Source organism: Chlorocebus sabaeus, chromosome 20, assembly GCF_047675955.1.
Source record: "Chlorocebus sabaeus isolate Y175 chromosome 20, mChlSab1.0.hap1, whole genome shotgun sequence".
Lineage (NCBI taxonomy): Eukaryota > Metazoa > Chordata > Mammalia > Primates > Cercopithecidae > Chlorocebus > Chlorocebus sabaeus.
Window position 1 is genome coordinate 42434766 of NC_132923.1, and position 27169 is coordinate 42461934.

The 27169-nt window shown below is 38.4% G+C and overlaps 1 protein-coding gene across 4 annotated transcripts in view; it reads left to right on the top strand.

The window, feature by feature from the left end:
• ARHGAP29 (Rho GTPase activating protein 29) overlaps positions 1-18092 on the top strand; it is a 65021-nt gene extending 46929 nt beyond the window's left edge. For all 4 annotated transcript variants that reach the window (XM_073008562.1, XM_007977903.3, XM_007977904.3 and 1 more), the window contains 11 exons: positions 603-760; positions 1336-1472; positions 1747-1851; positions 4086-4184; positions 5213-5352; positions 5630-5818; positions 6389-6526; positions 10709-10941; positions 12502-12829; positions 12961-13069; positions 15918-18092. In XM_073008562.1, coding sequence (XP_072864663.1) covers positions 603-760; positions 1336-1472; positions 1747-1851; positions 4086-4184; positions 5213-5352; positions 5630-5818; positions 6389-6526; positions 10709-10941; positions 12502-12829; positions 12961-13069; positions 15918-16801 — 2520 coding nt within the window. In that variant the 3' untranslated portion in view covers positions 16802-18092. The remainder of the gene's footprint in view (positions 1-602; positions 761-1335; positions 1473-1746; positions 1852-4085; positions 4185-5212; positions 5353-5629; positions 5819-6388; positions 6527-10708; positions 10942-12501; positions 12830-12960; positions 13070-15917) is intronic.
• The last annotated feature ends 9077 nt before the right edge of the window (positions 18093-27169 follow it).

The window sequence follows — 27169 nt, forward strand, 5'->3', positions numbered from 1 at the left end:
TTGTACATACTTGTCAGCTGCTGCTATTGTTATTGTTGTTAGTAGAAGTGATGATAGTGATAATATATTTAGGCATTTGTGAAACTCAATAGGATAATGTATTTTGAATAGATTCAAGGTAATATCTAGTTATAAGAACGGAGTACTGTAGTTCAGCACTTCTGTTTTTATAGGATTGAAAAAGTGAAAACAGTCTAAATAATAGTTCTTTGATTGGAAGTGTTTTCCCCATGTTTTTCTCTGAAGAGTTTAGGCAGTTGTGATCAGACCATCAGGATACAGAGATGAGGATCCTCAGAAATACATCCATCTCCTAAAATTGTGAACCAGTTGGGGCTGGGGATTTTGAAGTTACTTTTGAACTTTTAAGCTAAAAGCCAGTTTTGCTGGAAATGATTACTCATAGATATTAGATTCAAACTACTTTTCTCCCTAATCTAGACATTATGCAAAATCAGGCATCATAGTATGCTCAGAGTAATGTTCAGTGTTGTATGCTTCACTGTATGGCATTTTTATTGGTGCAGTCATTGAAATAAATGTATGTTTTATAGCATTCAGTATATCATGAGTTACTCTGCCTTTTGTCTCTGTGTCCATAGGTAACAGTTAACCTCTTCAACATGCAGCATCTGCAGGCTGCTTCCCTTGCAGACAGTTTACAGTCTCTCTGTGATAGTGCCAAACTCTATGACCCAGGCCAAGAGTACAGTGAATTTGTCAAGGCCACAAATTCAACTGAAGAAGACAAAGTTGATGGGTGAGAATTAATGTACAGGCAAAATTATTTCAAAATATAAAACACTTAATTGTTAAAGTTTCTATCTAGTACAAGGAGGTGTCTTTTCTGACAAATTAACTTAAAAATTTTCTGAGTTCTTTAAATATTATTTTATGTTATCGAAGTAGATATATTTAAGGAACAGATATAATTCACTAACAGTAAGCCTTTCCATTTTGACACAGACTTCTTTTATTTAAGAATTAAAAATCATTTGGGAACATCATATGATGGCCATACATGTTTTGAATGTCCACAGAATTTAACCTGTGTTTTCCACAGAGGTCATGCTAGAAAACTTAAACCATGCCATGAATTATTAACTATACTTCTGCTGTTCCTTCCCATGTTTCCACTGTAATAAGCACAAATAATTAAAAAGTATTTGCATCTCCTATAAGAAGCTGAACCATGTAGTATGATTTGTTTTTAATATTGAGTTTAATTCATCTGTGATTGTTAATAGATTTTTCTAAACACAGAATGAAATAGACTGATTATTAGTTATTCTCTGGAGTGTTGAGTTTTGTTTTTTGTCATTGTTGTTGTTTCAGAAATGTAAATAAACATTTAAATAGTTCCCAAACTTCTGGATTTGGACCTGCCAACTCTTTAGAGGATGTTGTACGCCTTCCTGACAGTTCTAATAAAATTGAAGAGGACAGATGCTCTAACAGTGCAGATATAACAGGTAGTTTTCCACACTAAAAAGAGTGCTAATTTATAAAAGGTCAGATTGTTCGAATGTGATTGTTAAATTAATTTTTGCTCTGGAATTTAAAAATCAGGCCTTAGATTGTAAATTTGTGAGATCTTATTCACAGTTGTTACCATGGTTCCTTTCTTGAAGTTGATAATTGGCTATTGTTAAAGAAATTTGAATTGTCTCACTTGATAGAATATCAGTATTTTACCTTATGAAATCCACCTGTAGCCAAGTTTTGACTTTGTTCTTTTTATTAAAGGTCCTTCCTTTATAAGATCGTGGACATTTGGGATGTTTAGTGACTCTGAGAGTACTGGAGGGAGCAGCGAATCTAGATCTCTGGATTCAGAATCTATAAGTCCAGGTACATCAATATTTAAGTCTAGCAATGAAACTCATTGAAAGATCAGTCCTTTTTTGGGGTATTTTTTGACTACCTTGCTTTTATAGTAAACTTTCACACATAATAGAGAGGAAAGTGTACAATTTAAAAAATAGTTTTTAAAAACCCCTCATGTATTCGCCACCCACCCTAAGAAATAGATGGTTATCAGTATATTAGAAGCCCCTGTACACACCTCCGTGGTAACATTACCGTATCTCCCACCAGAATAAACCATTATCCTGAAATGTTTTAAAAATATTCCCTAGCTATTTTAAATGTTTCTAGTACTTCTATCTCGTGAAGTTTTGCTCTCTTCTGAATGTTATACAAATTGAATTACACTATTGTGACTTCATGTATTTTTTTTAAGTTCTATGTGAATGTAGGTAGTCATCTTTATTTTCACTGCTGTATATTCTGTGACTATAACTGTCATCTTTTGGATTGTTTGGTACTTAATTGCTATAATAAACAATGTCGTTTTGCTATTTCTGTGCCTACAACTACTTATTCTTGTTAATTTTTTACAAATGTGCTTTAAGATACTTTGATACAGATTATCTCATGGTCCCCAGAGAGAAACAGAGTAAGCATTTTGAATTCTCCATTAGTGGCTTCTAAGAGGGCGATTTCCTAGGTTATACAGCTAGCAGTAGAAGGTAGCAATTGAACTCATGAGATTCTTACATCCAACATTCTTCCTTTACACCTCTACCAAAGACTGCTCCAGGCCCATTCTTTCTGGCAACATTTCTTTCTTCTAGGATCTTGATAGATAGATTATAGGATTTAAACCATCTCAGATTCCAAGGCCTTTTTCTTCTCTTACATATTGCAGAAGTTTTACTGATTTAGATAAATCTCTTATATTTAAAGTTAGAAAAATATTTTCACGCAGCACTGGGTTTGTAGGATGATTATCACCTGCCACTTTGCTGCCTTCTTTAAAACTAGCACTGTTCAAGGAACATTCTGGAAATGTGAGCCTAATATTGAACTGAATATTTGTAATTAGCTTTGTAACAACAAACTGGTTCTAGGTAGCTCCAGAAATTATGACCCAATCTAGAGCAAGCCCCATATTATTTAGGATCCCATAAAACTTCATGTGGTAAAGACAAAATTTTAGAAACCACATCACCTGATAAATGGGTGAAAACCTGGGAATGCCTTGCCTGGGAAAAAGGAAAATTGGAGACCTGTCAGCTGTCCTCAAATACTGGAAGTGAAAAGGGATTAAAGTTAGAGTACTTGTTTTCTCCATTTGGGAAAAATATGACCAAGCCTGGGATTTATAGGGAGGCAGTTTTCTGTTCAGTAATGTAAGAAATGCATTTTACATTTAGAATAGTTATAAAATGGAGCAATACAACTTTGTGATTTATCAGTCATTGGGGGCACATTCAAAGTGAAAACTAGATAGCTACCTTTAAGCATTTTGTGGAGAAGAATCCTTTGGTGAAGAGGATGTTCTTTAAAATCATTTGTAAAGGCTTTTCTAACTCTGAATTTGAAACTGTTAAGGCCTTGCATTAAGGTGAATTCTTCCACTTAGATGTAGGCCTGTGGAGAGGGAGTAAATAAACCTCATTCCCAGTTGAGCTGCTTCCAAACATGCTTTGATACATATGCAGTGTCCTTTGCTGACATAGCTTGTGTACTGTGGTCTCAGCTCCCTGCCAGTATCACTGGGCTATTGTTCCTGGTTCCCAGTCTGCCGTCTTACCAGTAACATAAATGTGATGTTACTGTTGGGTTGTTGTATTCAAAGATTTTTGTATCTTTTAGAAAGCTTTTGGTTTAATCGTATACATTTATAACTTAATTCAGCAAACATTTAACGACAACTTTGCTGTTGTGCCAGCTACTCTGTCACATATTAGGTATTAGACATGAATGGAAAATATCAGCTATACTTGTGAAGTTTACCATATCTAATACTTACCATCGGAAGTTGGCAGTAAAGTGTTACTGGACTACATGAGCCTCAGTTTTAAATTTGTTCAGGAAAGTCAGATTTGGTTAAATATCTTTTCATTTCCAGGAATGAGTATCAGAATTCCCTGTTACCCAGAGAATGAGAATGGAAGCAAATTTTTACATTGAAGCTAATAAAATAGTATGACTTTTGTTAATTCAAAAGTGTTTTCATTTCCTATTTCAAAGATCCTACAATGAATGGTCAGGTAATTGTATCCACAATTTTCTTTTAGGAGACTTTCATCGAAAACTTCCACGAACACCATCCAGTGGAACTATGTCCTCTGCAGATGATCTAGATGAAAGAGAGCCATCTTCCCCTTCAGAAACTGGTATTGTATTTACCTGAATTAAGTCCCACTAAACCAGCTGAATCAGTAGCACTGCATGATATTAGAAAAACAGTATAATTTTAAAGAATCAATACTTTCTTGTGTATTAAACAAAAAAAATTCACCATGACTTAAATATATCCCAACAATTATGTAGAAGTACGAGTTGGTAATGTATTAATTAAATGCTACAAACACAAATATTAGAATAGGCAGCAAAACTACTGATGTAAAATGTATTGGCATGGTGCTAAAATAACAGGCTAGATATCATGTGTTTTCATAAACCTAATACTATGACTTAGTGTTAAAAGGGTTGGGGTGCATAAAAAATTCTAAAAAGCTCCTTCAAAAGAAACAATGCAAGAAACTAAGCAAGAAAACTAAGTAAGTGTACTTCTTGAGGATAAGGAAGTTGTGGATGTTGAAGGATAAAGTTAAATCAGTTACCTTAACAACTTGAATTAGAGGCATATAAATTCGTTTTGTACGTTTAATGCCTACAGATACCTGGTTTGGCATCATTTCCTAAATTAATGGAATATGTGACCTCCAGTATAATATTAATATGTAACTAGCTGATATTAACTATAATTTTATAGTAAATTAAGAAAGCTTTATCTGTAATGCAGATAATGCTCACACTCTAACCTCACACAGCTATTTTTCTTTGTTTATAGGGACTTTTTCTAATGCCTCCTATGACACCCTTCCCAGCTCTATGAAAGAACATGTTAATAATAGTGTAAATATGCTGATTCTGAAGACATTATGCCATGTTATTATTCATAGCAATGACTTGGTGACGACTTTTACTTATAGCTAAAATGCTTGATAAATGTGCCTTTTAAGAGATCTATAAATTGGACCTATAAATTGAATGCTAAGCAGCTATTTTGATACTACAGATTCAAAGCTTTTTATGATACATGAACGATTACAGGGTTTAAAGATTATTCAAAATATGGTATCACATCGTATAATTTTTCTATCATTTTACAATTTTTGTAAACTATTTCTCTCGCAAGGACCCAATTCCCTTGGAACATTTAAGAAAACATTGATGTCAAAGGCAGCTCTCACACACAAGTTTCGCAAATTGAGATCCCCCACGAAATGTAGGGACTGTGAAGGCATTGTAGTGTTCCAAGGTGTTGAATGTGAAGAGGTAAGATCTTTGTGGAATTGTGTTGGCCCTTTTATGCTTTTTGTTTTCTACTTTTTTGTTACTAATTTTACTTTTTAGGATCTTTTGCAAATATATGTTTAATTGTTCTGCAGTATGCCTTCTATAATTTTATGTTTTGTTTTGTTGTTAAATCTGTTTCAAATACCACAAGTAATACTGCTTAAACTCACTTTTGTTGTGTTACCCTCCACCTGCAGTTTGCCCAGTTGTGAATAGTTTTAAGGTTAACCAGTTTCAAACTATCATTTTCTTGTAGTGTCTCCTTGTTTGTCATCGAAAGTGTTTGGAAAATTTAGTCATTATTTGTGGTCATCAGAAACTTCCAGGAAAGATACAATTATTTGGAGCAGAATTCACACAAGTTGCAAAAAAGGAACCAGATGGTATCCCTTTTATACTCAAAATATGTGCCTCAGAGATTGAAAATAGAGCTTTGTGTCTACAGGTACATTATAACTCTTAAAATTTTAAAAAGCATAAATGCCTGTGTAACCTATTCTAATGAAAAGGAGACTTTTAAAGGAAAATAATGTTCAGGGTTTTGTTTTGTTTTGTTTCGTTTCTGAGACAGGGTCTCACTCTGTTGCCCAGGCTGGAGTACAGTGGCATGATCACTGCTCACTGCAGCCTTGACCTCCCAGGCTCAAGCAACCCTCCCACTTCAGCCTCCTGAGTAACTGGGACCACAGGCACATGCCACCACGCCTGGCTAATTTAAAAAAAAAAATGTCTGTAGAGATGGGGTCTCCTTATGTTGCCCAGGCTGGTGGTCTTGAACTCTAGGCTCAAGTGATATTCCCGCCTCCGCCTCCCAGGCACCTGGCCAATGCAAAATCTTTAATAACTAAATTTTTTCAGATTTCTACACAAAATGTTAACTCATTTGGCCTTGAATAGTTTTTTCTAAAATACTAATAAAATTTGAAATAGAATGAAAAGATTGAAAATCAAATATATGTAGATTTAGCCATTTGCACTAAAGAATTTTGCAAAATTTTTTTCTTTTCTGTTGAAGGGAATTTATCGTGTGTGTGGAAACAAAATAAAGACTGAAAAACTGTGTCAAGCTTTGGAAAATGGAATGCACTTGGTAGACATTTCAGAATTTAGTTCACATGATATCTGTGATGTCTTGAAATTATACCTTCGGCAGGTAAAATTTTTACCCTTGAAACCCACCATTAAATTAAAAACAGCAAAAATCTGATTTGTAATTTACTGATAACATTTGCTACACATGTTTTTTCATTGGCATAGGCGGTATGGGTGTCTTGCTGATTATTAGTGCATGGGTCAAAGAGTATATGAAATATATGTACAGTTTAAAGAAAAATAAAAAACTCATCTCCCATCACCCACCTTAAGAAAATAGAATATTACTGTACCTTATAAAAAAACCTCATGTTCCTCTTCCAAGTTACATCCGCCTAACTCCACCAAAGAGGTCTTTAATAATCATAACTCTCTCTCTTTTCTTAATAGTTTTAATACTTGTTATTTATTCCTAAACAATGTATTGTTGACCTTTGGAAAACTGGCTTGAAAGCATAAATCTAACTGTGTAAGGGAATACCAGTATCCACATAGTTATATGAAGTAAATAAAACAGTGTCTGGATCATAGGCTGGCTTTGCCTTCGTTGATATTTTAAAATAGCCATTGTGATAGGGTAGTGGTCAACATCATGAATGTGTCCTGGGAACACATAATTTACTACATTTGGAACATCTGAAAGGACTGTCCTGTAAGCTGGGTACTGCACATTCTAGCGGGAATATGGTCAGGGAGTAGGCTGCTCTCTCTCTTTTTTTTTTCTCACTGTTAAACCTGTAGTTTGCAGGAGTAGGTCCAAAGACCTACTCGGTGGGATGAAATAAATGGCTTTAGTAGCATCAAGCAGCAGCTCGTGGAGGGACTGCAAAAACTTAATCAGCACATTGTCATGAGACAAGTACAAAAAAAGATCTGAGCCAAGGGCTTAGCTGATACTCTGTCCTCGGGTGAAAATGAAGAGATAATGTCAGAGAGAATAGCGATGATAGTCCTCAACATATCAATCTCTGCAGTTCTGTTGCTCCCAGCTGGATCCTTTTAAAAAAATTTTTTTTAATTGACATGTAATAATTATACACATTTATAGAGTACACAGTGATGTTTTGGTATATGTAATGCATAGTGATCAGCTCAGGGTAATTAGCCCAGCCGTCATCTCAAACATTTATCATTTCTCCATTTGGGGAACATTCAACACCCTCCTTTTAGTTATTTGAAAGTATGTAATATATGGTTGTTAACTACAGTCATCTTACAGTGGTATAAAACACCAGAACTTACTCCTCCTTATCTAGCTATAATTTTGTACTGGATTTTTAAAAATATGGTAACTAGCTGCCATCCTGGGATATCTCTTCCACCTTCTCCTCATTTTTGAGGAAATACCTGTCATGTCTTCCCTTTTTTTGTTGTTTTTGTTTTTGTTTTTGTTTTAGTCTCCTGTTTTGGTCATGCCCATACTTGAGCAAGGTAGAATAGGAGTAAATATTTAAAATCTTATTTATCCATGAATGTCTTTATATTCTACTCTCTTGAATGGAAATATCATGGTGTTGATAGTGTGGAAGGTTGTAATATTCTAGGCTGAAAATTATTTTTCTTCAGAAATTCAAAGGTGTTTTTTTGTTGTCTTTGAAACCTAAAATCCTTCTCATTTCTAACTCCTTGTATGTGGCCTATGATTTTGTCTCTGAAAGCTTGTAGAATCTTCTTTTTTTCCCTTTATCCTAAAATTGTATAAGTATGTGTCTCGATGTGGGTATATTTTATCCACTATTCAGGGCACTCCATGAGCACTGCCAATCCTGGTTAGTCCTTTAGTTTTTGGAACTTATCATTTTGCTACTCATTTCCTCCCCTCTATTTTCTCTTTGCTTTCCATCTGGAACTCTTATTTGGATACTTGACAACCTGGACAGGTTCTCAAGTTCCCTTATCTTTTCTCTATCATTCATTTCTTTTTTTGTTTTCTTACAACACTTTCTAAGAGATTTCCTCAGCTTTATCTTTCTTCCTTGCTGTGAACTATTTCATTCCTGGTATCATGTTTCAATTTTCCAAAACTGTGGTTTTTGTTCTTTTTGCAACTTTTTCCTTTTTTAATGACTGCAATATCTGAGGATATTTATAGTTTGGTTTTTTTTTTTTTAAGGATTCTTTTCTTGGCTTATTCTCTAGCCTTGCCCAATAGAAATATAATGTGAGCCACATATTACAATATTAAATTTTCTAGTAGCCACACAAATAAACAGGTGAAATTAGTTTAATATTTTACTTAAACTGAAAATATCATTTGAACATTTAATCAGTATTTTTAAATTATTAATGAAATAATTTTACCTTTTTTTGTTACTGAGTCTTTAAAATCTGCTATGTTTTGTTCATTTAAAGTACATTTCAGTTTAGACCAGCCACGTTTCCAGTGCTCAGTAGCCGTATGTGCCTTGTGGCCACCATGTTAACAGCACAGTCCTAGACCTTTACGTTTTTTTTTTTTTTCCTACTCATTTTGATTTCTGTCTCCGTGGTTGTCTGCTTAAAATGAAAGAGTTGAAAATTGAATCTCTTTTGAAGCTCCTGAACACATGAAGTCTTTGAAGACTTTGAGCTTTATTGTAGGGTGATGTAGGTGGACTGTTTGGGAAACACTTGATACCTCTGTCGCTATAGGTTTCTGTTCATGGGGGAGTCTGATACCCCAGAGAAGGGTCTTTCCTTGCCTAGAGTGTGGTGCCAGTCCTGTAAGAGCCAAGCAGGCTAAGAAGGTCTCAGGATCTCTACGTTTAGAACGGCATGTGTAGCCACTAAATCCCCATTTTCAGATAGTTGCCCATCTGTCCTTTGTGTTTGACATTGCCCATCCAGAGACTCTTTGTTTTATACTGTCTGGAGAAGAAATCTTGAGACTTCTCGGGAAGAGGCTGCTCAGAAGAGTCAAGTGGCAACAGGGATCTACAGATCTAAGCCGTCTCAGATAGCCCACGCTCTAGCAGATTCAGAAGACCTAGTGCTGACAGTCCCTGAGTCTCCTTAGGATTCTGTCAGTCATGTTGGTTCACAGTTTGAGATTTCAGCTTTCTCAGAGCTGCTAAGTCAGTACTTGTTCATTTGCTCTTCAACTCTTCATCTTATGAAGTCATGCTTTCGTCTCCTCTCCTATTCTCACACTCCTGTGGGCTTACTGTATTTTAGTGGGATTGCAGGGAAAGAAATTGGGTATAATTGTTGAATCTACCATGTTAGCCCAGGAAACTACTGGCGTATCTTTAATCACATTTTACAGGACTCTTAGCTGAGAAATGGAGGCCAAGTAGCTTTGAATGACTATAAATCTCATAATGAATCATCCTTTATCTCTTCTAGCCAGGCAAGGAGAGGAAATGAATAGGGTCCAATACTATCAGCTCTCATTCTGTCTCAGGAATATTATGTGATGGAGACTTTCTTGTGAGAAAGCATGTTCCATTCTTAAAACAATGTTAGAGAGTAGCCTTAATGCTACTCATTTACTGTGTAGGAAATCTGCAGCTCCGAGAGGTGTTAAGTGACTTCCTTCAGATCCCAGAGTAGTGTGGGTAGAAATTGATTTCAAGGCTGCCCCTCTCTAGGACCAGCAGAGGAAACCAGAGAAAGGGGCACCTACCTCACCACCAATAAAATACGACATCAGGTAGTAGTTAGAGGGACCCTGTGTTTCATCACAGAGCAGGTGGTAACATTGAAATTCGGTATGACACTGGGCAGATCAAAATGGCATGCCCTTTGTTAGTTTGAGAAGGTACTTTTTCTTTTGACCTATTTATGACAATTCAAGGTGTGTTAAAAAATTAGATAAATAAAATGTTGACAATGTTTTCTTGCTGTTTCTCTCATATCAAGAAAATTCAGTTTATTTGCCTTTTTAATTAATTTGACTTATTTTATGCATTATCCTGGGTTTTATTTCAATAAAACAGTTGAAGATCATACTAACTTTGGGAGAGTCATGAATGTAATTGGTATAGGATATATATGAGACTTGTAAAATTCCATCATGCAGCTTTAGGTTTAGTTTTACTGATTATCAGTTAAGTCATTTTTAATACAGATACAATTTATGATGATGATTCTAGGTTTACTTTGTAGACCACATCTGTAGCAAACATTTCCATTACTAAATGTGGATTGACTTTAAATCTTCTTAATGTAAAGGGACATCCTAAATTGTTCTGTAACTGTTAGTAATAGTTGATTATTAACAGAAAAAAAGAGTACTCACCCCAATGTAATTTTATTTCTTTAGCTCCCAGAACCATTTATTTTATTTCGATTGTACAAGGAATTTATAGACCTTGCAAAAGAGATCCAACATGTAAATGAAGAGCAAGAGACAAAAAAGGATAGTCTTGAAGACAAAAAATGGCCAAATATGTGTATAGAAATAAACCGAATTCTTCTAAAAATCAAAGACCTTCTAAGACAATTGCCAGCATCAAATTTTAACAGTCTTCATTTCCTTATAGTACATCTAAAGCGGTAAGAATTTTATATAACTAGAACATTAATTAATGGGCAATTGATTTTGTTTTGTTTTGTTTTTAATTGTGGTAAAATCCAAATCCACATAACAAAATTTACTTTCTTAGCCATTCTTTTTTTTTTTTTTTTTTGGGGAGACAGAGTCTTGCTCTGTCACCCAGGCTGGAGTGCAGTGGCAAGATCTTGGCTCACTGCAACCTCCGCCTCCTGGGTTCAAGCGATTCTTCTGCCTCAGCCTCCCGAGTAGCTGGGAATACAGGTGCACGCCACCATGCCCAGCTAATTTTTATATTTTTAGTAGAGGCAGGGTTTCAACATATTGGCCAGGCTGGTCTCGAACTTCTGACCTCATGATCTGCCCACCTCAGTCTCCCAAAGTGCTGGGATTACAGGTGTGAGCCATCACACCTGGCACTTCTTAGCCATTCTTAAGTGTTAGGTGTGTTCATATTGTTGCAGTGTTACTTTTAAAATGAACATTTCATCTCCAATCTGTGCAAGGGAAGGGGAGACATTGAAGATATATGTACTTGCAGCCCACATGGTTCCCTCAGATGCCTCTTGTGTGCCAGGCTCTAGCTGGCTAAACAAGGATGAAAACACAGGGCTTCAGCCATCTGTTGGTCTCATCAGCTGCAGGGACAGATCTGCAGACAAGCAGAGTACAGCATCATTGTTCTAATAGCTATGTACAGCATACAGAGGAAGATTGTGTGGTCAGGGCATAAATCAGAGGAGATAGCCCTTGAATCAGACTTACAGAACCAAGTAGTATCTTGGTGGGCAAAATTACACAGAAGAGCATTCCAGGCACAAAGTCACAGACATGGAGACACAAGAGCACGTTGTACATCTGAGAAATACAAGTGAATTGGTTAGGCTGCAATACAGCAAGCAGTAGCAGAAACTGAGCCAGCTAGAGGCCTGATAAAGTTTTGCGTGCCTGGTAGGTGGACTGACCATCTTGCTTCGGTACGCACTAAAGAATTTTGAGCTAGGGATTTGACAGGCTCAGATTTGCCTTTTAGATATTTTGGCAGCAATATGGAAACTAGGTTGGAGAGGAGGCCTTTATTACAATTCAGATCTTCTTGAATAATCATGGAAATAAAAGGTGGTAAGAGCTTCAAGTGAGGCCAGAGGAGTGGGGATGGTGTTGGAACTGAGATCTTCAGAAGGGAGAATCATCTAGACTTGAAGACTGGAGATGGGTAGTGAGAGAACTGACAATGATGTTTAGGTTCCCAGTATAAGGACTTGGGAGGATATACCATGTACTGAGATAGGAGCAGTTTTTAGGGTTATTTTTTCTTTCTGCTGGTAAAACTGTAGTACTTCCTTCTACTTGAAATTTATTTCAATACTGTGAAACTGTGAAACTGTATTTGGCATGTGGTCAATATTTTAATCAAATAAATATAACCTTTTTCTAGACTTTTTCCCCCTAGTATTCTTATGCAGCTCATTTTTCCTCCACCCTCTCTATTACATAGTAAACTACAGTCAAGGAACTCTAATAGGCAAATCTTATGCAACTTTATGTGTTCTACTTTGCAGGGTAGTAGATCATGCAGAAGAAAACAAGATGAACTCCAAAAACTTGGGGGTGATATTTGGACCAAGTCTCATCAGGCCAAGGCCCACAACTGCTCCTATCACCATCTCCTCCCTTGCCGAGTATTCAAACCAAGCACGCTTGGTGGAGTTCCTCATTACTCACTCACAGAAGATCTTCGATGGGGCCCTACAGCCGCAAGATGTCATGTGTAGCACAGGTGTTTTTTCACCTCAGGTTGATCAAGGCTGTTTTCCAAAGCCTCTGTTATCACCAGAAGAAAGAGACCCTGAACGTTCCATGAAGTCACTATTTTTTCCTTCAAAGGAAGTGAGTTTGACCTTTATGGAATTATATTAGAACTTTGTAATGTTTATGTTAATAAGTTAAAAATCTTTGAACTCTTTATTTTGAGGTTGTATTTTACTTCTTCCATTTTAAAAATTATCTTCCATCAACAGGATATCCATACTTCAGAGAGTGAAAGCAAAATTTTTGAACGAGCTACATCATTTGAGGAGTTAGAACGCAAGCAAAATGCGTTAGAAAAATGGGATGCATGTCTCAGTGGTGAGTAGCCATGTTAAAAAAAAAATGTTTGCTGACTTAAAACTGCCAGTAGAACCATGATTAAAGTCAAGGTGAGGGGTGATGAGGGAAGCCAGAGAATGAAGCTTTATTAGTTAACAAATCTTGACTAGCCATTGAGAAAGTTGCCTTTTAGTGTACCTTGCATTTAAATGAATGTCATTCTTCCTAAAAGTCTTTCTTGTAATAAGGACATCTTGGAGGTCATAATGTTTTTTGTGTTCCTTCTGAATTTTGTTTTCGTTCCTGCATTTTGCCATCAGCTAAAATCAAGGTAGAAATGTGTTGAGCAGTGTGATATTCATTAGTATCTTCTGGTTCCATAATTTAGTGCATTGAACTAACTGTTCATATGGAGTCAAACTAGACTCTTAAAAAAATTTAGAGTCCTCCTTTTTTTTTGACATGCTTTTTACCTGTGGCCTACATTTAACCCATTAAACACAGAGATGGGTATGTATTTTTTATTTCCTTGACTACAGTCATTTTATTCACTTATTTTCTCTTTATAATATTAGTTGCTGTCATTGCTAGTTGTTAAGCTGGTGGAAAAGCTTCCATTTGTATTGTCATTTCTACATTGTTATAGCTAAATTCCAAGTTTTTACGTTGCAGCCATATATGTTAAATTTAATGTGTAATCAAGTATCAGTGAGCATAGGGTCTAAAAAGGAAAGGAGTGACGGACATGGTGGCTCACACCTGTAATCCCAGCACTTTGGGAGGCCAAGGCGGGCGGATCACCTGAGGTCAGGAGTTTGAGACCAGATTGGCCAAGATGGTGAAATCCCGTCCCTACTAAAAATACAAAAAATAGCCAGGCATGGTGACGGGCACCTGTAATCCCAGCTACTCAGGAGGCTGAAGCAGGAGAATCACTTGAACCCTAGAGGCAGAGGTTGCAGTGAGCTGAGAATATGACAAGTGAAACTCTGTCTCAAAAAAAAAAAAAAAGGAAAGGAACTAACATTTACCAGGTACCTGCCTGTTCTGTGCTAAGCACTGTGCTTATTTGTTTGATTCTATTTGATCATCATAATAGTTCTATGCTATAAAGAGCATTATCCTCATTCAGCCCATAACCAACCATCTGGAAGACACTAAGTAATGCCAAAGATTGTACTCCTAATACATTTGAACCCAGTTCTGATTGCTAAACCTAACCTTTTTCACTATCCCATGAAGCTCTTAGGAACAGTAATAATAATAAATGTCACTTTCCAGTGTTTATTACATACAACATAATTTTAAGCACTTTTCCTAGTAGATCATTTAGATCACACAGTAACATAGATACACATAGGAGTCTTTTTTCACAGATGAAGACACATAGCCACTGGCAGTGGCTAGACAGTGATTGCCTATCCCAGTGCAGAAGTGGCAGGCAGGGCTGAGCCAGGACCCAGGCAACTGTGCTTCAGAGTCTGTACTCTTCTCCATTATGCTCTAAGTTTTTCCCTCAGAAATTTAAGAATATACATTGGTGCTTAGAGTCCAATTGCAAGGAACCAGGTCCCTTAGAATGCTCTATAAATGTGTGGAGGACCCGGGAAAGCAAATCAAAAGAGCTTTGGCCCGGGTGTGGTGGCTTCACACCTATAATCCCAACACGTTGGGAGGCCGGAGTGTGCGGATCTTGAAGTCAGGAGTTCAGGACCAGCCTGGCCAACATGGTGAAACCCTGTCTCTATTAAAAATACAAAAATGATCTGGACATGGTGGCAGGCACCTGTAATCTCAGCTATTCAGGAGGGTGAGGCAAGAGAATCACCTGAACCCAGGAGGCGGAGGTTGCAGTGAACCAAGATAATGCCACTGTACTGCAGCCTGGGTGACAGAGTGAGACTCTGTCTCAAAAAACAAAAACGAAACAAAACAAAAAAAAGAGCCTTGGAACCCAGGGAAGAGAGGCCAGCAGTCCCAGGTGTAGAAGAAGGTCAGATGAGATGACAACCAAAAAGTTACTCTGGTGGGTACCTGTCTGCAAACCACTGCCTAAAAGATGTGGGTGAAGGACTGGGTGGCAGGGAAAGGATTGCATGCTGTGCTTGGGGCCGGCTGCAGCTCAAAATCAGGATGGCGTTGAGGCACGGAGTTGGTGGATGTGTTTCGGCAGTGAACAGAAAAGCAGGAGAATGGAGGGCTGGAACATTCCTGGAATTGGAATTTTTTAGGATAGATGCAGGAACTGAGGCTTTTAAGTGAGAAAACATGGACTGTGGGTTCAGACTGTAGAAGAAAGAAAATCTGGGAGCAGATGGGGAAAATGGCATTTTTTAACTTAAAAGCATTCGGCCTTCATTTGACAGAATGGATGTTATGCTTTATTAGTTAATCAGATAAGGAGAGCATCTAAGTCATCTAATATGATATGTTCTCACTGGGTTGAGTGTAACTGAAAAGCAGATTGAGTGAGTTGGCAAAATCCTTGGGATTCAGGGCATGGTTACATCTGGTTGGTGTGTAAATTAGTGCCACTTTTCTGAGGTTAATTTTCCCATGTCTACCTATTGACATTGTGATAGTCTTTTGACCCAGAAAGTACTTGTTCATGCACAGCACTTAAAAGGAAGTTACTCAGCAAGTGTTTTTTTGTATTTTGTAGCTGTTCATATTGATTTAAATGAGTAAAAAATTTGAACTTTTAAATTCAATATACACCTTTAATACTGTGCAAATGTTTAACTCCTCTGCATAGATAACTGAGAATATTACTTTAGAAAAAATATGTAAGACTTGTATTGTCTTGATACAGTGTTCATCTCTAACTCATTCAGACTCTCTTATTAACCATGTGTCATGAACTTAAATAGATTGCTTTCATTTTCAGACAAAGCACAGTTGCTTCTAGACCAGGAGGTTGAATCAGCATCCCAAAAGATAGAAGATGGTAAAACCCCTAAGCCACTTTGTCTGAAATCTGATAGGTCATCAACAAACTGTGTGGAGAGGCATACTCCAAGGACCAAGATTAGACCTGTAAGTTTGCCTATAGATAGACTACTTCTTGCAAGCCCTCCTAAGGAGAGAAATGGTAGAAATACGGGAAATGTAAATTTAGACAAGTTTTGCAAGAATCTTGCCTTTGAAGGAGTTAATAGAAAAGACACTGCTACTACTGTTTGTTCCAAATTTAATGGCTTTGACCAGCAAACTCTACAAAAAATTCAGGACAAACAGTATGAACAAAACAGCCTAACTGCCAAGACTACAATGATCATGCCTAGTGCACTCCAGGAAAAAGGAGTGACAACAAGCCTCCAGATTAGTGGGGACCATTCTGTCAATGCCACTCAGCCCAGTAAGCCATACACAGAGCCAGTCAGGTCAGTGAGAGAGGCGTCTGAGAGACGGTCTTCGGATTCCTACCCTCTCGCTCCTGTCAGAGCACCCAGAACACTGCAGCCTCAACATTGGACAACATTTTATAAACCACATGCTCCCGCCATCAGTATCAGGGGGAATGAGGAGAAGCCAGCTTCACCCTCAGCAGCAGTGCCTCCTGGCACAGCTCACGATCCCCAGGGTCTCATGGTGAAGTCAAGGCCAGACCCAGACAAAGCATCAACTTGTCCTGGGCAGGCAACTGGTCAACCTAAAGAAGACTCTGAGGAGCTTGGCTTGCCTGATGTGAATCCAACATGTCAGAGACCAAGGCTAAAACGAATGCAACAGTTTGAAGACCTCGAAGATGAAATTCCACAATTTGTGTAGGGTTGTCAAATTTCAGGGTTTTTTTTTTGTTGTTGTTGTTGTTGTTGGGTTATTTTGTGGTATTGTGCTTACTTTGTGAAAGAGTGTTTCGACAGGGCCCCTTTTGTATAGGACTGCCAAATCATGGGTTTTGCCTTTTGTTGTTGTATGGTATTATCATCCTCTGTTGGTAATACTGAATGGTAGAATGTTTTGATAGGGTCACATTTGTGCCTCACTGGAATTATCTTTAATTCTGTATTTTTGAAGTTGTGAATAAGATAGGTGGATTCATATTTTTTAAAGTTCAGTTGACTTTCCCCACCAAATGGTCCATTTGAATGCATCCCTAATATATGATAATAGTTCTCAACTAATAGGTGCAATTTGGGAAAATCAGGTTTATTTTTTGGAGTGAAACTATTATAAGTGCTTATTTATAAAAGGAATGTTTCTGAATGCAAGTGCCTAAAAAGATTTTGTTGGTATGAATATGTTTTTTCACATAACTTTATACTGCATCTTTTACATTTGTGCTTTTTTAAGATACATATGTAAGCTCTTATTTTTCAATTGGCAATTCACTTAATTTTTAAATGTTTACATAATGGCCAGAAGGCTTGCAAATCTGTATTTAATTGCATTTTAATTAATTGCCAGTTTTTACATGTGATAGTCAATTACATTGTATAAAGAAAATGCACTTAAACCTGTTTCTAAATTATATAGTTCAGTTATGTTGTATTTGGCATTAGATGGTTTTAATACATTTGGTAGTTTTTTCACCCCTTGGCTTTATTTTATATAAACTTTTGTTATTCAGCAGTTCTGAACTTTTTGGTATTTTATAAATGGTCCAAAAAAATGCTTGTTTCAGAAGTTTTTAAATTCAGTGCATTTCCTCTTGATTTGTCTGGGTTAAAACCATTCCTTTTGTATGAAATGTTTTGACTTATGAATCATTTTATGTACTTGTTCTACCTGGATTGTCAACCATTGAAAGTGTATATTCCATCCAAATCAAGCTAAAATTTATTTAAGTTGATTCTGAGAGTACAGGTCAGTAAGCCTCATTATTTGGAATTTGAGAGAAGGTATAGGTGATTGGATCTGTTTCATTTATAAAATGTCCAGTTTTTAGGACTAGTACATTCCTGTTATTTTCTGGGTTTTATCATTTTGTCTAAAATAGGATATAAAAGGGACAAAAAATAAGTAGACTGTTTTTGTATGTGTGAATTATATTTCTACTAAATGTTTTTGTATGACTGTTATACTTGATAATATATATATATATCAACTTGTTAAATTATTTCAAGTTCTCGTGGCTTCTTTTCAATTGTTGCCTATTACAGTATGAGAGTTTAAGGTTATTAACCATTGGCTTAGAAGTCAACACCTGGGACCATACATCCCTTGACTACAATGTGGAATGAATTTTATGGAAACTTGTTTTATAGTTCTATGTGATGTGAAGGTCTAGGGAGCAATAACCAGCCCTTTTTTTTCCTGAAGCCTTGTTTTTAGTCCTCATTGTACAAAATATAAAAGAATCATATTGCTGTGAATACCTAAAAAGAAAATTAGAGCCAATGTGTATTGAGCCTTCTCTGTGTGCCAGGAACTTTGCCAAGTTGCTACATGGATTATTTTATTTCAAGTCCAGAGCAACCTGTAATGGGTGGGTAATCATGTTATTTTTTCTGTGTTACAGGTAAGGAAACTAAGGCTTAGTTAAATGACTTGCTTCTGTGTTCCACAGGTGGAGTCAAATCTCAAACATAGGGCGGTCAGATATTGATGGTTAGTGCTCTTAATGACTATGATTACTAAATGATATCTGGTAGTTTTTAACAATAGAAAATGCAACTTTAAAAATCTTTTATTGTGGTAAAATACACGTAACATTTACCATTTTTAAGTATATTGTTTGAACCATTTTTCAGCATATAGTTCAGTGGCATTAAGTATATTCTCATTGTTTTGCAACCATGAGCACCTATTCATCTCCAGAACATTATCATCATCCTATACTAAAACTTAGAAAATGTACTTTTAAACTTCTTCAGTTTTCTTTTAATATGTGGAGACAACCCAAAGGTTATATCCAGTAATAAACTCACTTCTCTGTTTTCCCTCGCAGCTCAAAAATGAGAATTTCACTTTTGGGTCTTTTCTGCCTTTAGGGTTCCCTGGCACTTTGTCCAGCTTAGAGCCTTAAGCCTCTAGATGCTTTTTAGTTTCCTGGGGCTCTGAGGCAAGTATCTCTTGAGAAGAAGTTGCTATTTCTATAGTGTCCACAGTGTGCAGTGTGTTGTGCTAGCTAATAATGTGGTGGAAATCATTTATCCAGAAGTTGTTTTATGCCACATGGAAAGATATGTGAGCAAAGGGAAGGGGCAACAGCGGGAGCCCTGTTAGTGCTGCCAGAACACCAGGAAGCCTTGTGGGAGGTGTATTGTCCAAGGTTCTGAGAAGTCATTTCTGAAGGGAGGTGTATTGTCCAAGGTTCTGAGAAGTCATTTCTGAAGGGTTGGTCATAACTTCCCTAGCCAAGTTTTACCTACAGAGAACTTAATTAGAATTTATGAGTACAGTATGTTAAATTACTTTTAGTGTACCTTAGGCAGTGTATTTGTTTTGATGCAGAGACAAAGACTATATGATCCCTGAGACTTATTGCCTAGTGAACTCATAAGCAGATAGAATTGTACCTCAGTTATTTGGGTGATTTAAAGATGGTACTATGCTACAGTATTCCTAGCTATCGTTATGTTACTTACAGTATTTATACAACTGGAAACACCTCTTTAAATGCCAACCATTGTATATTGTTAAATAACTTATAGTCTATGGAATTCTGTGGGTTTTTCTTTCCTACAGGTAGGAAATTATGGTGATGTGTTGATATGATTATATATGTAGACTATTCAATTAACATCTAGGAGTTAGCAAAGTTGCTACATTCACAATCAGTATGTAAGTCAGTTGTATTCCTGGATATCAGCAACTAACAGAAATGAAAGTTTTTAGAAAGATCTCTTCAATATCATTAAAAAATACAAAATACCTAAGAATAAGTCTCACAAAAGATGTACAAGATCTTCATGGAGAAAATGTTAGACCATGTCAGGAAGCATTTAAGGAGATCTTAAATAAATGTAGCACTCCATAATGTATACAAATTAGAAGCTTCAGTCATGTAGAGATGTTAATTTACATTTGTAGATTCAATGCAATCCCAGCCAAAATATTTTTTTACATTATTACCTCTATCTACTGTGTATTTCCTTAAGACAAGGGCATTCTTACATGACCATAGTACCACCATCAAACTTAGGATATTGACATTGACATCTTAATGATATCTAATCCATAGGCCACATTCAATCTGCTGGTTCTGATTGCCTCAGTAATGTTCCTGTGTTCCAGCATCCCAATCCAGGACCACATGGTGCTTTTAGTTGTCCTATCTCTTGTTTCATTCAGTCCAGAACAGCTTTTCAGACTTGTCTTTGACCTTGACACTTGAGGAGTATTGACCAGTTGGTAGAAAGTTCCTCAGTTTTGGTTTATCATTAGTTAAGACTCATAAGATTTAGGATAGACATTTTTTTCCAGTACTACAGAAATGATGCTGTATACTCAAATGTGTCATGCCAGGATGCATACAATGTCAATTTGTCTTATACCTGATGCTATTAATTTTAGTCACTTGGTTCAGACAGTATATACCAGATTTCTCCATTGTAAAATTAGAATTAGGAAGTACTTTGTGAGGAGATTCTTAAAGATTGTAAATGTCCTGTTTCTCATCGAATTGTCACAGGCTAGTTTGAGTCTATTGACAATTCTTGACTGAACCAGTTACTATGTTGGGTGTCAAATGGTGAGTCTGTGGCTTCTGCTTTGGTTGGCATCCTACTACTGTATTAAGTGTCCTCACACTCAGCCAGTCTACTCTGCATACATAAAATAAGCATGCAGTTCAGAAAACAGATTAAACAACTAATAGATTAAACTTCTGAGTTACAAGCCTTATTTGAGTTAATCTTCAGCCTTAAACAATTAACAAAAAACTGTACATGACATGAAAACATGTCTCAGGTTTCTGGATACAGTTCATGCCCATTCGTTACAGGATGTTGTAAGTCGTCCTTTTATAGTGTTGACAGGATTGGAAACAAGAGATGAACACTGACCATTACCAATGAGGCATTGCTCATTGATAAGTGAATACAGCACTGAAATTTAAAAATCAGGCCGGGCGTAGTGGTTCACGCCTGTAATCCCAGCACTTTGGGAGGCCAATGTGGGTAGATCACGAGGTCAGGAGTTCGAGACCAGCCTGACCAACATGGTGAAAGCCCGTCTCTACTAAAAGTACAAAAATTAGCCGGGCGTAGTAGTGTGTACCTGTAATCCCAGCTACTCAGGAGGCTGAAGCAGAAGAATTGCTTGAACTTGGGAGGCAGAGGTTGCAGTGAGCCGAGATCACGCCACTGCACTCCAGCCTGGGTGACAGAGTGAGACTCCATCTCAAAAAAAACAAACAAAAAAAATATTAAAAATCAGGATGACTATAACACAGCCTGACTATAAGAATGGCAAAATCTTATTTACAGTTGTAGACACAGACCTGACATACAATAGTTGGATCTGCCAAATTCTCTGTAGATCATTTTATACCAAAAATTTGCTTTTGGAGATCTACTGCTAGCAAAATCAGAATTTTTCTGTATCAATTATTTTAATCAAAGTTGTAAGAGTTCATCTAGTAATTGCCAAAAAAATCAGTAGAATGTGTTGTGATTCAACACAGGAGACTAGGACGGTGAACCAAGGTCTATGTATTCTCTATCTCCAAGTATAGATACATAAGTCTCATGATTAAGATTCAATGAGAGTTTTAAATGATTTTTTTTGTTTTAAAACTGGATCATAAATGCAGCAGTGTGTGTGTATATATATATATACGTATCATTTAAAGAATGATTATAAAATGCATTCCCATTTGCCCCTAACACCCTTATCAGGATGTTAAGGAACCACCAGAATGCCCTTTCCTGATCACGTGCCTGTCTCTTCTCACAGCAGGTGTAACCACTATCTTGAGTTTTATGTTAATCGTTCCTTGGCTTTAAAACAAACAAAGTTACCTGTACAATTGTAACTATAGTTTATTTTTCCTTTTTTAAAACACTAAAGTATTTTACTGGGTATTTATCCTGCAATATATTATTATTCCCACTGTTGATGGGCATTTAGGTTGCTTTCAGGTTTTCTTCCTACTATGAACAATGTTACATTGAAAATTTAATCTACTTTTCCCTTCATGCACTTTTTTTGTTTGTTTTTTGTTTTTTGTTCTTGACACATAGTCTTGCTGTGTCACCCAGGCTGGAGTGCAGTAGCACGATCTCGGCTCACTGCAACCTCTGCCTTCCTGGTCCAAGCGATTCTCTTGCCTCAGCCTCCCGAGTACCTGGGATTACAGGCGCACGCCACCACACCCATTAATTTTTGTATTTTTAGTAGAGACAAGGTTTCACCATGTTGGCCAGGTTGGTCTCAAACTACTCACTTTGAGTGGTCCACCTGCCTCGGCCTCCCAAAGTGTTGGGATTACAGGTGTGAGTCACCGCACCTGGCCCTCCATTCACTTTTTTTAAAAACAACAACAACAACAAATATGCGGTGTGGTGATCATCTCATTTAATCTTTACTTAGGCAGGTGTGATGGTTAATACTGTCAGCTTGATTAGATTGAAGGTTACAAAGTATTGTTCCTGGGAGTGTCTGTGAGGGTGTTCCCAAAAGAGATTAACATTTGAATCAGTGGGCTGGGGAAAGCAGATCCATCCTTAATCTGGTGGGCACAATCTAATCAGCTGCCAGCGAATATAAAGCAGGCAGAAAAATGAACAAGAGACTGGCCTAGCCTCCCAGCCTACATCTTTGTCCCATGCTGGATGCTTCCTGCCCTTGAACATTGGACTTCAGGTTCTTCAGTTTTGGGACTTGGACTGGCTCTCCTTCTTCCTCAGCTTGCGGACACCCTATTGTGGGACCTTGTGATTGCGTAAGTTAATACTTAATAAGCTCTCCATGTATATATGTATGTGTGTATATGTGTGTGTGTGTGTGTGTGTCCTATTCTGTCCCTCTAGAGAACCCTAATACAGATTTTGGTATTGGGAGTGGTTCTAGAGGAACAGAATATTAAGGATGGAGTTCTTCCGTTGGTTTGGGGTTTCTGGAGTTGGCTGCTTAATATTTAGACCCCAAAATGCTAAGGACTGTCCTTCTAATAGTATGGAGAACACTGATAGTCCTTGGTGTGAACTGTTTAGAGAGTTATGCAAAATAAATGCATTTGACACTCCTGATTCATTACTCATGAGAGTCAAGGAGTTTAGTGACTCTATGCATAATACCTTTCACCATATGTGGAGAACCAAGAAACATAATGAAGCTGGTTGGTTGCTCCTCTGTTCAGTGGACAAAGTGATGAAAGAAAATTGTGAACTCAGAGATTCTGTCTCTCAGCTTTAGAAACAGATACTGAGCCTCAAATCTGCTAAGATTGCCCTGAGTGAGAGTCTTACCTCCTGAAGAGCAAGAGCTGAAATTGTGGAAAAACAGATACGAGCTCTTACCATGTGAGTGGCTGACTTGTAACAAAAGATGCATGCACCAGGTGTCTGCTGTTAAAGTGAGGGCATTTACTGGAAAAGAATAGGACCCTGAAACATGGAATGGGGTTGTGTGGGAGGACCCTGATGATACTAGGGACACTGAGTTGTAGAATAGATTTACAAGATCAGAACCTGCGTCTTTGAAGAGCCCTGTAATTGCTATAATTGCTCTTCTCTGTATGTCAGATCTAATGATGGAGACCGCAGTCACTCAACTACAAAATTTAAATTTAGTGGAAATAATTGGATCCTGGGGTGGCGGAGGCCAAGTGGTGACACTCAACCATCAAAGGCAGGGTGGGCATAGTTACCGTAATGGATAACAGAGGCAAAGCGGCAATCAGAATAGTCTGAGTGGTCTAGAGCGCTGGCCTTAGCTAATTAATCATGGTGTTCCTAGAAATGAAATGGATAGGAAGGCTACTGCGTTCCTACTTAATTTATACAAGCAGAAAATTTCTAGGTTGAATGGACAAAAGATTAATTTGAATTATAAAAACAGAGAATCACAGCCTCTCAATCAATTTCCAGACTTCACTCAGCTTACAGACCCAGAACCCCTTGAATGAAGGGGAGGCCATGTCCCATTGAGGAAGGACACCACTACATTACTGACAATTGATGCAGTGAATCTTTCTCCCATCCTTCCCGCAAAGAGATCTCTGGCCTCTTACCAGGGTAACTGCACTGGGGAAAAGGAAATGATCAGACATATCGGGGACTACTGGACTGTGAACTCTGAGCTGACATTGATTCCAGGAGACCCAAAATGTCATTATGGTCCGCCAGTTAAAGTAGGGGCTTATGGAGATCAGGTGGAGTTTTAGCTCAGGTCTGACTTACAGTGGGTCCAGTGGGTCCCCAGACTCATCCTGTGGTCATTTCCCTAGTGCTAGAATGCAAATTGGCATAGATATTCTTAGCAACTGGCAGAACCCCCACGTTGGCTCCCTCAATGGTAGGTTGAGGGATATTATAGTGGGAAAGGCCAAATGGAAGCCATTACAGCTGCCTCTCCCTAGAAAAATCAAAAACAATATTGCATCCCTGGAGGGACTGCAGAGATGAGTGCCACCATCAAGAACTTGAAAGATGTAGGGGTGGTGATTCCCACCAAATCCCCATTCAACTTTCTCATTCGGCCTATGCAGAAGACAGGTGGATCTTGGAGAATGAGAGTGGATTATTGTAAGCTTAACCAAATGATGGCTCCAATTGCAGTTGCTGTACCAGATGTGGTTTGATTGCTTGAGGAAATTAACACATCTCCTGGTACCTGGTATGCAGCCATTGACATGACAAATGCCTTTTTCTCCATTCCTGTCCATAAGGCCCGTCAGAAGCAATTTGCCTTCAGCTGGCAAGGCTAGCAATATACCTTTACTGTCCTACCTCAGGGGTATATCAACTCTCCGGCTTTGTGTCAGAATCTCATTCAGAGAGAGCTTGACAGCTTTTCGCTTCCGCAAGATACCACACTGGCCCATTACACTGATGACATTGTGCTGATTGGATCCAGTGAGCAAGAAGTAGCAAACACACTGGATTTATTGGTAGGACATTTGTGTGCCAGAGAATGGGAAATAAATCTGACTAAAATTAAGGGAACTTCTATGTCAGTAAAATTTCTAGGGGTCCAATGGTGTGGGGCCTGTTGAGATATTACTTCTAAGATGAAGGATAAGTTGCTGCATTTGGCCCCTCCTACAACCAAGAAAAAGGCGCAATGCCTAGTGGGCCTGTGTGGATTTTAGAGGCAACACATTCCTCATTTGAGTGTATTACTCTGGCCCATTTATCGAGTGACGGGAAAGGCTGCCAGTTTTTAGTGGGATCCAGAACAGAAGAAGACTCTGCAACAGGTCCAGGCTGCTGTGGAAGCTGCTCTCCCACTTGGGCCATATGACCCAGCAGATCCAGTGGTGCTTGAGGTGTCAGTGGCAGATAGGGATGCGTCTGGGAGCCTTTGGCAGGCCCCCATAGGTGAATCACAGCAGAGGCCTCTAGGATTTTGGAGCAAGGCCTTGCCATCTTCTGAAGATAACTACACTCCATTTGAGAGACAGCTCTTGGCCTGTTATTGGGCTTTGGTGGAAACTGAATGTTTGACTATGGGTCATCAAGTCACCATGTGACCTGAACTGCCTATCATGAACTGGGAGCTTTCTGACCCCTCAACCCCTAAAGTGGGTCATGCACAGCAGCATTCCATCATCTAATGGAGGTGGTATATCCGTGATCAGGCTCGAGCAGGTCCTGAAGGCACAAGTAAGTTACATGAGGAAGTGGCTCAAATGCCCATGGTCTCTACTGCTGCCACCCTGCCTGCTCTACCCCAGCCTGCACTCATGGGGAGTTCCCTATGGTGAGTTGACAGAGGAAGAGAAGACTAGGGTCTGGTTCACAGATGGTTCTGCACAATATGCAGGCACCTCCCAAAAGTGGACAGCTGCAGCACTAGAGCCCCTTTCTAGGACATCCCTGAAGGACAGCAGTGAAGGGAAATCTTCCCAGTGGGCAAAACTTCCAGCCGTACACCTGGTTGTGCACTTTGCATAGAAGGAAAAATGGCCAAATGTGCGATTATATACTGATTAATAGGCTGTAACCAATGGTTTGGCTGGATGATCAGGGACTTGGAAGAAGTTAATCTCAAAAGAGACTAACATTTGAGTCAGTGGAAGAAGCATGATTGGAAAGAAGTGGAAGAAGCATGATTGGAAAATTGGCGACAAATTTGAGGAAGAGGAGTGTGGATGGACCTCTCTGAGTGGCCAAAAACCGTGAAGATATTTGTATCCCATGTGAGTGCTCACCAACGGGTGACCTCAGCAAAGGTGGATTTTAATAATCAAGTGGATAGAATGACCCATTCTGTGGATACCACTCAGTGTCTTTCCCCAGCCAACCCTCTCATCGCCCAATGGACCCATGAACAAAGTGGCCATTGTGGCAGGGATGGAGGTTACGCCTGGGCTCAGCAACATGGACTTCCACTCACCAAGGCTGACCTGGCTGTGGCCACTACTGAGTGCCCAATTTGCCAGCAGCAGGGACCAACACTGAGCCCTCAATGATCAGCCCCATTCCTTGGGGTGATCAGCAAGTTACCCGGTGGCAGGTTGATTTATTGGATCTCTTCCATCATGGAAAGGGAAGAGGTTTGTCCTCACAGGAATAGACACCTACTCCAGATATGGGTTTGCCTATTCTACATGCAGTACTCTGCCAAGACAACTATCTGTGAACTCATGGAATGCCTTACCCACCATCATGGTATTCCACACAGCATTGTCTCTGACCAAGACACTCACTTCACAGCTAAAGAAGTGTGGCAGTGGGCTCAGCCCCATGGAATTCACTGTTCTTACCATGTTCCCCATCATCCTGAAGCAGCTGGGTTGATAGAGGGGTGGAATGGCCTTTTGAAGTCACAATTACAATGCCAACTAGGTGACAATACTTTGCAGGGCTCGGGCAAAGGTCTCCGGAAGGCCGTGTATGCTCTGAATCAGCATCCAATATATGGTACTGTTTCTCCCATAGCCAGGATTCACGGGTCCAGGAATCAAGGGGCAGAAGTGGAAGTGGCACCTCTCACCATCACCCCTAGTGATCCACTAGCAAAATTCTTGCTTCCTTTTCCCGCAACATTACATTCTGCTGGCCTAGAGGCCTTAGTTCCAAAGGA